Here is a 14,966-nt window from a genome sequence, read left to right on the forward strand (position 1 = left end):
CAATTATTCAACCCATACTATATCAATCAATCAATCAATCAGTAGATAATCAGATTAGATCCCAATTGTTGTTCAGTCGTTTTTTTTCTTTCCTGGTCGGTCCGCCTTTAAAGGAAAAAAAAACGGAAATTTTTTTTATTTTTTTTATTTTTTTTAATTTAATTTAATTTAATTTTAGACTTTTTTTTTTTTGGAGTTACAATGAAATTATTAATATGGTAACAGACAGATTTGCGTTTAAATTGGAAGACACGGCGTTCAATTGTGAACATTGCTTGATTGATTGATTGCTTGATCTAGTATTAAAGTTAGATCAAGTAAAACTTTATCCTATTGGATTGATTGAATAGGTCAGTAATTCCTGTGAACTGTTCATCGTAGTTATAATGCCCTGCCCCCACAAGCCGTATAACTAATTAATTAATGGTCTTGTGCGGATTAGATAAACAAAGTGTGGTGTGGATGATCTTTAAAAGCCATTTAATATGGGCTTTTATTTTGTCTTTTTTTGTCTGTTTATAAACCACAAAATAAACTGCAAATTCTGAATTATTTTTATTTATTTTAATTATTTTTTACTGTTTTCTTATTTGGTTATTTTTTATTTTTTCGTAAAAAACCCCAATCAAATTTATCAGATACATAATTTTTATATGATTAATATAGTATAATTCAACGTATGTGGTTTGTTGGTTTGGGTAGTGAGGTATAATTTTGACTTATGATATGAGTAGCCACATCCATCATGTAAGAAACTTATTCTAGAAAAACCCCCCTTTATATTTAAGTATTTATTTTTGCCTTTCTTTTTATTTTCCTTACTTCTTGGTTTTTATCTTAGCTATTATGTTGTTTAGGGTGTTAAGTAATTAAGAAATAACCTTTAAAGTAGTATTAAAAAAATTGTTTCCCCTATAAGTTTAAGTTTTAATAAATAAATAAACAAACAAACAAACAAACAAATAAGACAACCAACCTTCTTTCTTTCTTTCTTTCTTTCTTTCTTTCTTTCTTTCTTTCATTTATCATTATCATCATTTCAATCCATTCATTCGCTTTAAATAATCAATATAATGCTGATTCTACTATTTTTAAAACTTCTAGTGGTACAATTCACATTATATTCTCCTATTCCTAAAGTTAACATCAAAGGTGAAGGAAGTACTTTTGATTATATTGAACCTTATCATTCCAACACTACCAAACTAGTATCAAACCCTCTTGATTATGTTGATTTATTTTATGGTACAGAGGCCGGTGGTCATATGTTTCCTGGTGTAACTCGACCATTTGGTATGGCCAAAGTTGGAATTGATGTGGTTGGAGATGGTGATGCATATTCTGGTTTTGCACCTCATGGTCATGTTAATGGGATTTCAATGATGCATGAATCAGGTACTGGTGGAGCTCCAGAATATGGTGTGGTTTCTCAATTACCTTTTCAACTGAACTTTGATATAAGAAATTTACCCAGTTTAACTCGTCAAGGTCATGATATTGCTCAAGTTGGATATTATAATTTTAATTCAACTGATAATATCATTGTTGAATTCAGTGGAGCTGAGAAATCAGGTATTTTTAAATATACTTTCCCTCCTGAATCAACTAATCCTCAAGTGTTAATTGATGTATGTCATCATTTAGCAGCTCCTGGAAGACCTCAATGGACGCAATATTTCGTTAATGGATCCATCGAATCAAATAAAGATTTATCAGGTTATACAGGTTATACCACTATAAAAGGAGGATGGGGAGGACAAACACCATGGAGGATTTATTTTTGTGGGAAATTTAATAATCCTGCCATTTCAATCATAAGTTTTGAAAATAAACATGTTGAACCAAATAAATTATCAAGTTCAACCAATCGTCAAAATGAACCCATGGGATTAGTATATACTTTCAATCAATCACAATCTATTATAGAAAGTAAAGTGGGGATCTCATACATATCAACCGAAAGAGCATGTCAACATTTGAATAATGAATTAGGTGAACCCGATGAATATGATTTAATGTCAGTTGTGAATGAAACTCAACAAATTTGGTTAGATGAAGTATTTGATAAAGTTTCCATAAGTGATACTAATTCAACTTTAACTTCATTTATTTATACATCATTATATGGAAGTCATTTAATGCCTACCAATAAAACAGGGGAAAATCCTTATTGGGCTGAAAATTACGTGGAAGAAGGTAATCCTGTCCCTACTTATTATGATGATTGGTTTACATTATGGGATACATTCCGAACCATGAATCCATTAATCAATATTTTGAATCCAATAAGAGGTCTGGAATTGATTAATAGTTTGATTGAGATTTATAAACATGATGGATTCACCCCCGATGGAAGATCAGCTAATCAAAATGGTAGGACTCAAGGTGGATCTAATTCCGATATAATCATTGCTGATGCATTCGTAAAGAACATAACGGGGGTGAATTGGTCAGATGCATTTGATGCCATGGTTCAAAATGCTGAAGTTGTACCTCCTTATTGGCGAGATAATTTTGCTCCTGATTCATCTACAAAACAAGGTAGAGGAGCCTTACCGGACTGGTTAACCTACGGATATATCACTCGAAACTTCTCTCGATCAGTATCGAGAACGATGGAATATAGTTATGATGATTTCGCTTTAAGTGTGGTTGCGAAAGGATTAGGTAATGATACCGCGTATGAGAAATATTTACGTCGATCATCAAATTGGCAAAATATTTGGAATTTCGATAAAGATATTTCGATTAATTCATATAAGGGTTTTATCCAACCTAAGAAATCTACCGGTGAATTCGATTATCATAATTATGATCCATTATCATGTGGAGGATGTTATTGGAATGATGATGAATATGAGGGGAAACCAATTGAATATGGATGGACGGTACCATTTGATATGACGACATTAATTTCATTCATTGGATCAAATGAAACTTTCATCACTCGTTTGAATGATATGTATGCTTTACATGGTCATAACCCCCAGATTGTCGATGTTGGAAATGAACCCAGTTTCACTACCCCATTCCTTTATAACTACGTCAATCAACAATATCGTAGTGTGGAATTAATTCGATATATCGTTGATCGTCATTTCGGACTAGGGGCTAAGGGGTTACCAGGGAATTCCGATCTGGGAGCCATGCAATCATGGTTATTCTTTTCTCTTATGGGATTATATCCTATAGCAGGGACCACCACTTATCTTATCACTTCCCCTTTCTTACCTTATTTATCGATAAATTTACCCAATACGAATAAACCATTGGAATTAATTGCGACAAATTTAACCGAAACTAATATTTACATATCGGAATTATATGTGAATGGAGAAATATATACTCAGAATTGGATCGATCATCATACATTGTTTGATATAGAAGGATGTCTTATTGAATTTGAATTAAGTGATATTCCATCAATTTGGGAATTAGGTGATGAACCTCCCAGTCCAGGACATTTTAAACGATGATTCTGAATTGGTAGCATTCGACGGATTTCATTTGCCAAGAAAAATTATTTGAGAACCCTTTTATAATAGGATCCACTTTTGAATTTACGAGATATCAAGGGGTTTATCCCTTTATCTTCGATTTGATAACTAAAGAAGGGAGGAGTAGAGGGGTATCTAGGATACTTCCTCTATTAGACAGGAATGACGTTATTTATTTGAAAGTTTTACTCCCTAAGGTGGAGGGGCAAGGATAAACCTATTTTTAATGTACGATTATATTTATTTATTAATTCTACAAATTTGGCTTGGGGGATTACTGTAGGATATATTTGGAGGGTATGCTAAATAAGAAAGGATGAGTAACGTAGATAACAGAACGATAGGAGCGAACGAATAATAATAGTAATAATAAAACAAAAAATGACGATAACGAAACAAGAAGGGAGGAGGAGATGACATGAAATAGACCAGCTTTTTTCATGTTGCTGAAGGAGGAGGAGGAGGAGGAGGAGGAGGAGGAGGAGGAGGAGGAGATAATAATAAGTGAATCAAAGGGCCAATTCAAGATCATTTACAAAACATTTAATCGACTTCAATTGTAATAACAGTTTTAATTTATGTTCGAATTGAATGAAAGTATCCCTATTTGTAGATGTAGAAGATGAAGTTATATCGTTTTCCCGATTAAATAAATTCAAGATTAATTTATCTTTTAAATAATCATTCAATTGTTCATTGGTGATGAATAAATTAGGTGGTAATTTAAATTGTTGATGATTTAAACATTGATATTCAAGATTTAAATCAATAATGAATGTATCTGATTTATAAGTGATTTCAAAATTCAAATCACAATAATAAACCTTTCTATCGTCGTCGTCATTCTTCTTTATATTGTTATTGATGATGGTGGTGGTTGAGAAGGGTGAAGGTGATGGAGGGTTTACGAATCCCAAATGATTTAAATAATCAATGAATTTACAGCCTAATTCCGATATTTTAGTTGGATAAATTTGATTTGATTGTGAAAATGGTTGATTTAACCATTTTAATTTAGTTGGTTTAATCTCATTCTCTTGTAGTTGATCATGATTGGGGTTAGATTCAATGAAATTATATTCTTTAGTGAAATGATTATATTTAGTGGGAGTTGATTCAAAGGGATGATAATCTTCGACATCATCAAACACTTGATAATCATAATCATATTGATCATCGACACTAGATAAGGAGGTTGAAGAACTTATGGAAGTAGATGAACCTACTGATAATCGACGATTATGAGATGAATCATGATTATGAATGATTTTTGATACTAATTCTACTGTTTTTGATTTTAATATTGGTTTGGGAGCTCTTTTTGATTTGGATGATGGTTTATAAATATGGAATCTTAAGTTGATAGGAGATGGTGATTGATTATTTGATGATGATAGATGGTGATTTGAAGATGGGTTGGTAGTTAATGTGAGGGTTGACGATGATGAGGAAGAAGAACTACTATTAACAGGTTCAACTGATAATAAACGTTGATATTTAAAGGTTGAATAAGCAATAGGATGATGAAGCATTGTAGTAATTGGTAACTATTTCTTAAACAGGATAAAATGATTAGTCGTATAAGTATGACACAAATGCAATGGATAATAATAGGAGATTAGAAGATTATTATGGAAGGAGTAATATTATTAATCTTCTGTAGTAATGTATAATTGTATCTATAATAAATAAATAAATAAATAAATAAATTGAACTCAAAGCCAGTTAGTTAGTTAGTTAGTTAATCAAAGTAAAGTTGAACAAAATGAAAAGAAAGAAAGATGAAAGGTGGTGGTTGCTATGGATTCAATCAAGATGAAAAAGGGGACAATCAGGATATTTATAGAAATATATAAATAGAAACTACAGTTATCAGTCTAAGTCTATCTAGTTAACTATCGACATATTATCTACTCGTGGGTATTACAGTTCATATCCATAAATGAATTATTTTAAGGAGACTAATCACAGTTTCATCATATAGTATATACTATATTAACTGACTAACTAGTATAACTATATAGAGATAAGTTAATTTTTCACTTTTTTCAAAATAAATAAATAAATAAATAAATTAAAAAAGAAATTAATTATTATTTGGTTATTATTTGGTTATTATTATTTATCTATTGCTTATTGTTGAAGGAGGATTGTCTTGAGATTTGTTACTTATCATAACTTATCACGTTGTATATTGTTGTTGTTGTTGTTATCATAATGTGGTTGCTGCTAAAATTATAATAATATGTCACAAACATAATCGATAACTAAATTAGTCTAAATGTGATCTATCATATTTCATGTTTAAACTACTCTAAAACATTAGTTAACCATTAGTTAAACCACTTAGATTATCTTGGCTTATTAAACACCATCATAACTATACCCCCCAACTGACTAACCCAACCACAACTGTAACATACAACTCACAACCCACAACTACCACACGATATAATAATAATATTAATAATAATTTACTCCTATTCCGCCTTTAAGTCTTGGGTTTAACTCGGCTTACTTATTGTAGTTATCACTAGATTTCCCCACTAATCATATTATTATTATTCTTATTTTATATCAATTGTGTTAAACTTTTCACTCCTTGTTTATATCTCCTCTCTGTCTCTCATAGTTAACTAAAAGTTGTTCACCCTTAAAATGGTTCTTTTGTGTCAAAAATTGTAAATTATTTTTATTTATTTTTTTTATGATTTATTTTTAAACTATGTCTTAACCCTTTCTTATCCAAATATACTTAAATAACAGGTGTATGTATCGGATTAATACTTGACATCTATCACTTACATAAGTTGTTATATTATCATAAATAACAATACTTTTATTCAACTATTACAACTATTACTTCTTTCTATTTATCAGAGGATCTCTCTCTAATAAATCCTTTCGTATCGGTATATCATCATCATTAACTTGTTCTTCTTCATCCTTCTTTTGTTCTGACCCTGTTTCTTCCCCCTCCTCCTCCTCCTCTTCTTCAATCTTGGTCATAGTGGTATCTATCGTATAATTCTCATGTCCTTCTCCTCCACCTCCTCCTCTTATTTCACCACTTCCTCTTAAGGAAAATACCTTCTCTTCACTTTCTTCATTAGTATCCTCATACTCATTATTACTACTACTAGTCTCATCATTAGTATGGGATCTACTAGACCCTTCAACCTCATTCGATTCATTACTTATATCCTCCTCATCCTCCTCTTCCGATGGTGAAATTGGAGGTGTGGAATGAATATCACCATTCGACTCCTCATCATCAATCGTACTCGTCTCCACCTCATTATTCTTCTTGGTATAACTGGTATAATTATATCCATCATCATCTTCATACAATAACCCTTTACCAGTACTACCACTACTACTAGTTTGATTATTGGTCTTATTTCTTCGTTCTCTGATTCGACGTAATGTGGTTTGTAAATCATCCTTCCTACTCTCCTCATATAAACTCATTCCTTCATCAACACTCATTTCATCTATTTGAGATGTATTGGTTGGACTTAATGGTATGGAATTAATTCGACTTAATGATGGTGAATTTGGAGTAGGTAATTTATCCGGGATTACTACTTGATTTAATAAATTGGAAAATAAAGACGCAGCTTGAACACTCATCGTACTCTGTGTATCATAATTCTTCTTACCACTACCACTCCCACTTCCATTCTTCCGTTTACTTACTCTCGTCTTATGTTTATACTTCCTTTGACCACCACTTGAGCCTCTTAATTTCTCATCATTTACTTTCGATAAATTTCGAATATTATTCTCATTCACAATCAAATTAATCATTAATAAATTCCCTCCCATCACAATCCCAATCACAACCCCAATAACAACACTAGCAAGCATGAAATGAATTATTTCCAAACTAAATAATTTCACCTGATTAAACAACCACCAGAATTCATCGGCATCTCCACCGTATTCTTCAAGTTGATCTAATTCCAACATGTATTTCAACGGCATCACAATAGGGATCTTGATGAAGACGACATAAACCAAGATATTCAATCCAATAAGGATGGGAGTCACTAGTAGATGGTTTATAAGACTGATTTGAAATAAGAAACATTGAATGAGAATGGTTATGATGGTGAGGATGGGAGTTATGAAGATGTGGTACGTGATGGATTTGATTTGATCTGTTATGGTCGAGCCCGTAGACGACATGATATATGTATCTATGTGTTCCTTGTAGTTATACGATGTTGTTGATGTTATATGATGATTGTTATGGTTATTATGATTATGAATTGCTGTGATATTTTTTAAAGTTGGGGTTAACATTTTTTTGCGCATGCGCTTTTATAAAAATGATATCACCAAACTAATAACAACTATAAATCTACAACTACAAATCGACAATCACTAATAACGATTTATACACAGATTAAATGTATTAAAAAATATGATGCAACAGGTATAAAAAAGAAGACAAAGCCAAACCTAAACAACTCAAAGTGAATTTTGAATTATAAAGCAGCTTGAAATATAATTATAAAACCAATATTAAATATATATATATATATATCCATATCCATACCCCCCACCCCCAATTTTAAAAGGCAAGACTCTTGAATGAATGAAGAAAAGAAGAAAAGATGAAACACAGAATAATAATGAAAAAATAAGAAGAAGAAACCTAATTAGAAAAGAAGAAAGAAAGAAAGAAATAATTTGTATAAATATGTAAAATGTAAAACTGTATGAAAGGAACTTTATGTATATAATATATGGGGGACACTTTTTGATTGATTATTTTTGAAAAGATATAATGAGAATTTTTGTTGTTTTGATGTTTTTTGGTAAATGAAACGAGGTTAAACTATGATGTGGAAAGTATGGCTGCATTATTAGTGGCATTATTATCATTACTATCACTATTATTACGACCATTATTATTATTACCATCCATTTGAGAATATTTATTATTAGTATCATTATTATTATTACTGAAATTATTAGCCTGAGAAACATCAGTTGATGATTCATCATTTTCTTTATTATTATTATTACTTGAAATTTGTTGTTTCTTCTTAAGTAAATATTCCTTCTCTTCTTGAGCTAATTTATCAATTTGAGATTTAATATGATCAATATAATAATTTCCAAATACACTCCAATGGAATTTAACTAAAGTTGAAATTCTTAAAGCAATATTCTTTAATTCAGTAGTAGAAGTAGCATTGGCTGGTGTGGTAGTAGTAGTAGCAGTAGTAGTGGTGACAGTGGTGGAATTAACATTAGTGGCAAAGGTGGATTGCATATTGTTCATTGATTGTTGAAGTAATAAATCATTTTCATCTTTATTACTAGTAGTAGTAGTCGAAGTATTATTAATAATAATGATAATTTCTGATAATAATGATTTAAATACTTTAATTTCCATTAATCCATAAACTTCAGATTTTGGTTGAATATGTTTTATTAACCAATTATAACTAAATTCAATTAAATTTGATGATAAATTTTTAAAATCAATTTCAACATTGGAATTTGGATCTTGTAAATTACGAACTAATTGTAAACTTATAGCATTAACATTCTTAGTCCATTTAATATTACCATTATCATCAGTAACAATAGCTAAAATTTCTTGTTGAACTTTTAAAATATTGGAATTGGATAATAATGTTTTAGTTAACATTGGATTGGATTTGGTTGACATAATGATTAATTGTTTATAAAGTACCATACATAATTGAACACAAACCAATTGACGAACATCAGCACGTAAAAGTACTAAACGAGTATGATCAAAAGCTAAAGTAGATGGAAATTCAGTAGCCATTTGACGACAACTTAATAAATCAATAATAGATGAAATTATAATTGGTTTTAATAATGCATCATCAATAACTTCAGGAAATTTAATCATTGAATTTGAAGATTCTTTAGTTGATTCAAATTTTTTATAAACTTTTTTATAAAACCAATTTAATGAATCATTAATATTAATTTTATGATGATTTATTAAAGTTTGAAAATAATCTCTTTCAAAATCAACAGCAGTTTCAATTAAAACTGGTCTTAAAATTCGAATTTGATGATTGGCCACATCTAATTTCATAGCTTCTAAAATTTGAAATATCATTCTTAATCCATTAACTAAATAATCCACTGAATTTAATCTATATGCATCTTTAAATTTCAGATACATTTCAATAACCCATTGATCTCTCATTGGAGCACAATGACTTTTAAATACTTCACCTAACCATCTTGACATTTCCACAAAATCAAATGATCCATGATTCAATTGTTGAATTAATAAATCAATATCCATAATTTCATTAACTTGTTGACGATCTTTTGAAGGTAAAAGACTCAATAAAATATCTCTTAAAGTGGCAAATAAAATTGGTAATCTATTAATTTTAATACTTTTGGATTTATTAGTTGATTGAGCTTGTTGAAAAAATTGTAAACATTCAAATTTGATTTCTAACCAATATTTTTCAATGATTGACTTCTTTCTTTTTCCTCTTTCACCATCTAAATTAGGTCTAAATTGTAATTGAGGATCAAAAAGTATATCATGTCTTAATTGAGGATTCTTTAAAATTTCATGAAGATCAATTTCTTTTAATGATTGAAGATTTATAGGTGGTAATGGTGGAATATTACTTGAGTTTGATGAAGATGCAGCAGGTGGAGCAGGTGGTGCTTGAGGTGGATTAATTAAATTAGCTTGAGGTAATAATTTTGTTTGATTATTTTGATGATGATGATGATGATGTCTTTGAGTATGATAATTAATGATAGGTAAAGATCTTGATCTAAATCTTCTGATGAATTTTGGACTTTTTGATTTAAGAGTAGTAGTTGTGGTTGTTGTTGTAGTAGTGGTAGAAGTAGTAGTACTAGAAGTTTCAGGAATAATTTGGTTCGAAGATGAACTGGAAGATTTATTCATAAGAGAATCAGGTTGATTAATAATGGTGGGGTCTAAACGAACTCTCTTGGTGGAATCATGAGTAAAAGCTGGAGAATTTATAGAAGAAGATGCAGTTGATGAAGAGTTGCGTTTATTTGACGATGGAGTGGTATTATTAGGGTTGGTAGATGATGAACCAGTAACAGTTGAGGTTGGAGAAGCAACTGATTCTTGTTGTTGTTGCATATGTAAGTTTATATGATGTAAATGAATTTGATGAGCTAATACTTTTTGTTGTAATGATTGATTAGTGTCGGAAGTGGTGGTTGAAGTTGAAGTATTAGTAATGGAGGCGGAATTATCATTTGAAACCACTAAATGATGAGCGGAAGAAGGTCTTCTACTGGTAGAAGATACATTAGATGATGAAGAGGAAGTGGCATTAGATTGATCATTAGTTGGATTTGAAGATGATGGGTTTGTAGAGGTTCCATTTGAAGTTGGATTAAAACATACTTTTCTGAATTGATCTTCTTGAAAGATTTGAGTATCTTGATTCTCAGTTTGATTATTAACTTGAGAATTCATGATGAATTATGATATGATGTAAGATTAGATAGATTTGATTAATGGTATTATAAATGCATAAGATAGATAGATTAATCTGTAAATTAGCAATAAGTGATAGATAGATTACTTGAAAACGAGCAAAGTTATGAATGTAGCAAGGGATGAGATTTTAAAGTAAATAGTTACCAGGTGGGATGCAAGTTTATGAGCTAATATGGTATATATGAGGTATCAGATATGATTGATTGATGGATGGAATATGTATGAGATGGGAGATGTATTGATGAGATGAAAGTTGTGTGTAAATAGATGTTGGTTGACAGTAAATTTGATGAAGAAGGAGGGAGGAGGAGGAGGAAGTTTTGAGGAGGGAGACAGAGAGAGAAAAAACGGAAATTTTTCTTTCTTTTTTTTTTATTTTGTTTGCCTTTTTCTCAAAAGTTCAACTTAAAATTTATTTGTAGTAGTAAAAAAAATTAAGTTTTATATGACAATATAGTTTCTTCGTCTAGTTTAAACTAGTTTAAGTTGTATGATTTATAGTTAGGGAAAATTGAATAGTTAACAAGGTAGGTATTGTTGATGAAGAAGAAGAAGAAGAAGAAGAAGTTGTAAGAAATTCGACAAATGTGAAATGATAAATAAAAATTTTATTCAAACCTGACATGAAATGATTATTATTATTATTAACACTCTGACAGACAAAAAAACAATCTCAATCAGTAATTAATAGTTGAAGAAGCTTAGAAGATGTTTGGTGCGGATGTTTTTAGTCACTTACTGACAAAATTTCTTTTTTTTTTTTCTTTTTCTTTTTCTTTTTCTTTTTTTTTTTCTGTTTCTTTTTGTTAGTGGTGGTGGAGGGAGTAAGCCAAAAAAAATACAGTTTACAGTGACAAACAGTGAGTAAGTAAGAGTTTGTTTGTAATGTGTAATGTCGTCTTTTTTTTTTTTTATTATTATTTTCTTTTTTTTTCTGATTTTCTTTTTTTTTTTTGATGACTGACTGCCTGACTGACTAACTAACTAACTGACTGTAAAATGACCCGTCTTTTTTTTTTTAATTTATCATCAAAAATTTCTTTTTATTTTTTGTTTTATTTATTTACTTTTTATGGTAAATTAAATTGATTTTGGCTTTGTTTTAATTTTCGTTTCGTTTCGTTTCGTTAAATTGTTCGTTACGCTCACCACCACCCATTACTGACCCGCCATTACATCCCACTACATAAATTTTACTTAGTATACTCACTAATTCACCCTAAAATAAAACCCAAAATCAAAATTTCACTCATGGTTTCCCCCGTAAATCATTTCTTACATACAATATAAATTTTCTGGTTATATTGTATTAATTAAATCCATAACCCTAAGAATAAACTTTTCTTATATGTATGTACGGTACTAGAGATTATATCTATCACAATATCAAAAAGAAGTTATCTAATCATACTGTACTCCACCTTCTTAAATGTTGTTTCGGTAATGCTGTTCACAAAAACTACGTAATGGTAAGTCTTCTAGAACCTAGCAGTTTAGATCAATCAATTACTAATTAGTAAACTTAATTACGCGCGTTACTATTGCTTGACTTGTTCTTGTCTTGTTTTGTCTTGTTTTGTCTTGTTTTGTCTTGTTCCTGTCGGTCTGCTTACCACCACTAGCCAAGACCTCCTCCCTGATAAAAAATAAAAAAAAAAATGATACATTTAGTGTATGTAATTCTGAGTTTAATGAGGTGGCGATGTTCTCACTAAAATTTAAAATTTACGTAACTCAACACTGAAAGACGACAAAAGAAAATAACATATGATCTTAAAATTCGATATCACACACTTTTACATTATGGAAATCTAAAATTTCATTTACTAAATATCAAATTTATTATTATTATTATTATTTGTTAACTTATTATATTGCAACCATTATATTAGATGTGACCTATCTCAACCTAACCTCACATACACTAACCTTATGGATAAAATCTTGTCAATTCCATCTATGTTTAGAAAATGGACAAATATTATTTAAACCAGACATACCGATTGATAATGAATCACAACCTATTGTTTATGACCTACCAAAGTTGGTAATATTACCAGGAAGTAATTATTAATAATAATAATACTGGTGGTGGTTGTTAACTATGATGAAAATAATAATAATTTGAAATTTCCAATACAATACCAGTATACCCACCATGTATATCTAATGAGGTAACCATATTTAAGTTTCTTTTTTCTTTTACGGTTTGTCTGTCCGGTTATCGGTTGGAAATGTCCGTAAATAGGAGAAAAAAGAAACTTTCTAATATGGAAAAATCCGTCACGTGAACTATTTTTGCAAACTTTTTCCGTTATTTTTTCTTCTTTTACCTTCTTCTTCTTGAATTTGATCGACAGTTATAAAGATGCTCTCACCATTTCCTAATTAGGTAATATGTTCCACATTCTTTTCCCATCATTACAAGCTAAGAAAAGTAAAATGGAACTAACCTTAAAATCAATTAGACATAATTTAATATGATAGAATTTTTTATTTTATACAACCTATGACTGAATTTCAGTTTATAATAACAAGGGGTTGAAATTCATTCATTAATTAGTTATTTTATTCTTTATTATTATTATTATTATTATTATTATTAATCTAGAGAATGGAATGGAATGGAATGGAATGTTGCTAATCGGTTTACAAAATCAATCAGAAAGAGGGGGACGGACCTTAAAAAGTGAGCTCATTTTATAAAATTTCATCTTCTTAAGTAAGTAAAATTAGATTTGGCTTAAATTAGATAAAATTTGTAAATCAAACTTTTGATTGATGTCTCAAAGTCAACATTATTCTCCATATTTAATTGAAATTTTTTTGACAATTGAAATTTTGTTCGTTAGCTTAATCCGTGCATACATGAATCCAAACCAGAAAATTAGCTAACGAAGGAAGGAAAGAAGGAAGGAGTGAAATTTAATTAACGAACGAATATACTAATTCATGTTATGAATTTGATTTATTTGATTTCAAACCATTTCAGACTGTATTCAGAATTCATACATACGCACATAAATCTAATATAGAAATTATTAATACGAATCTGTACTAATAAACCTTCGTCCTTTTTTATGTTCGGATTGTGCATTTTAAATCTAATTCTCATCGTCTGTTTTATAACCGTTTATTGCCTTAGTTTTTTTTCTCTAACGTTATTAGTACTTACAATTATTAAGTGTCTGATTTTTTTTAGTTCATACTTTATACGTTTTATTCATGTACTATCGATTTATTACTTTTACATCTCGTAAATGTTACTTTTGTAGTTGTTTTTAATGTTTCGACATTTATTGATATGTTTTGATCCTCTATGCAACGGATAATTATGTACAATCATTCTCGGTATAACACTACAAGTAATATGGTTTTTGACGATGGTTTTTCTTCATCCGCCACAAAGAAGGTTTATTTTTTTTCTTTTTCTTTTAATCTGATATACCATGTACCAGGAATCCTTCCCCTTTAAGGAAGGTTAAGTTTACTTTGGAATGAAAGGATGAATCTTGCAATATCCGTTATTTTCTAATGATGATGAATTCCTTCATCAGTATTATTATTATTGTTTATTTATTATTTTTTGCCATTTTTAATGTTCTATTTTTAGGTGAATCTGAATTTTAAACATTTAATTATCCGGTTAATCTAAACTAAAATATGATTACAAGATCCATAATTATATTGCTCATTATGCGTAATAATGGCTCAAACAACTATTTGTAACGTTCATATGTTGTAGAAAATAATCAATAAATAATAAATATTATTTACTATTATTGATAATAAGCATTATTTTTTTATATTTCGGAGTTGTAATCGGAACTATTTTACCGCTTTTCATGCACTTCACCATCCAATACAATAATATACAAAAAGTTCATACATATACATATTAAATAATAATCAATATAATTATATTTGATTTACTATTCTAACTCCTGCTTTGCCTCCTG

General features: G+C 29.6%; 4 protein-coding genes across 4 annotated transcripts; 1 reads left to right on the forward strand and 3 right to left on the reverse strand. All coding sequences in view use genetic code 12, as the record gives it.

Annotated features, from left to right (window-relative positions):
* Positions 1-1,027: 1,027 nt before the first annotated feature.
* On the forward strand, positions 1,028-3,476 carry DFJ63DRAFT_325620 (uncharacterized protein; the record flags this gene model as incomplete). The annotated part of the gene is made up of 2 exons (XM_064907600.1): positions 1,028-1,152; positions 1,210-3,476. Exons 1-2 carry the CDS (start codon positions 1,074-1,076, stop codon positions 3,474-3,476), a joined length of 2,346 nt encoding a protein of 781 aa, XP_064762134.1. The 5' UTR covers positions 1,028-1,073.
* Positions 3,477-4,006: 530 nt separating this feature from the next.
* DFJ63DRAFT_313917 (uncharacterized protein) lies at positions 4,007-5,029 on the reverse strand (the record flags this gene model as incomplete). Its single annotated transcript, XM_064906259.1, has 1 exon — positions 4,007-5,029. The coding sequence occupies one exon, from the start codon at positions 5,027-5,029 to the stop codon at positions 4,007-4,009; it is 1,023 nt and encodes a 340-aa protein (XP_064762135.1).
* Positions 5,030-6,356: 1,327 nt separating this feature from the next.
* On the reverse strand, positions 6,357-7,688 carry DFJ63DRAFT_313918 (uncharacterized protein; the record flags this gene model as incomplete). Its single annotated transcript, XM_064906260.1, has 1 exon — positions 6,357-7,688. One exon carries the CDS (start codon positions 7,686-7,688, stop codon positions 6,357-6,359), a length of 1,332 nt encoding a protein of 443 aa, XP_064762136.1.
* A 655-nt stretch (positions 7,689-8,343) lies between these two features.
* SOK1 (Sok1p) lies at positions 8,344-10,983 on the reverse strand (the record flags this gene model as incomplete). The annotated part of the gene is made up of 1 exon (XM_064908320.1): positions 8,344-10,983. The coding sequence occupies one exon, from the start codon at positions 10,981-10,983 to the stop codon at positions 8,344-8,346; it is 2,640 nt and encodes an 879-aa protein (XP_064762137.1).
* Positions 10,984-14,966: the final 3,983 nt, after the last annotated feature.

This window comes from Scheffersomyces coipomensis (assembly GCF_036884675.1).
Source record: "Scheffersomyces coipomensis strain NRRL Y-17651 chromosome Unknown DFJ63scaffold_4, whole genome shotgun sequence".
Classification (NCBI taxonomy): Eukaryota; Fungi; Ascomycota; class Pichiomycetes; order Serinales; family Debaryomycetaceae; genus Scheffersomyces; species Scheffersomyces coipomensis.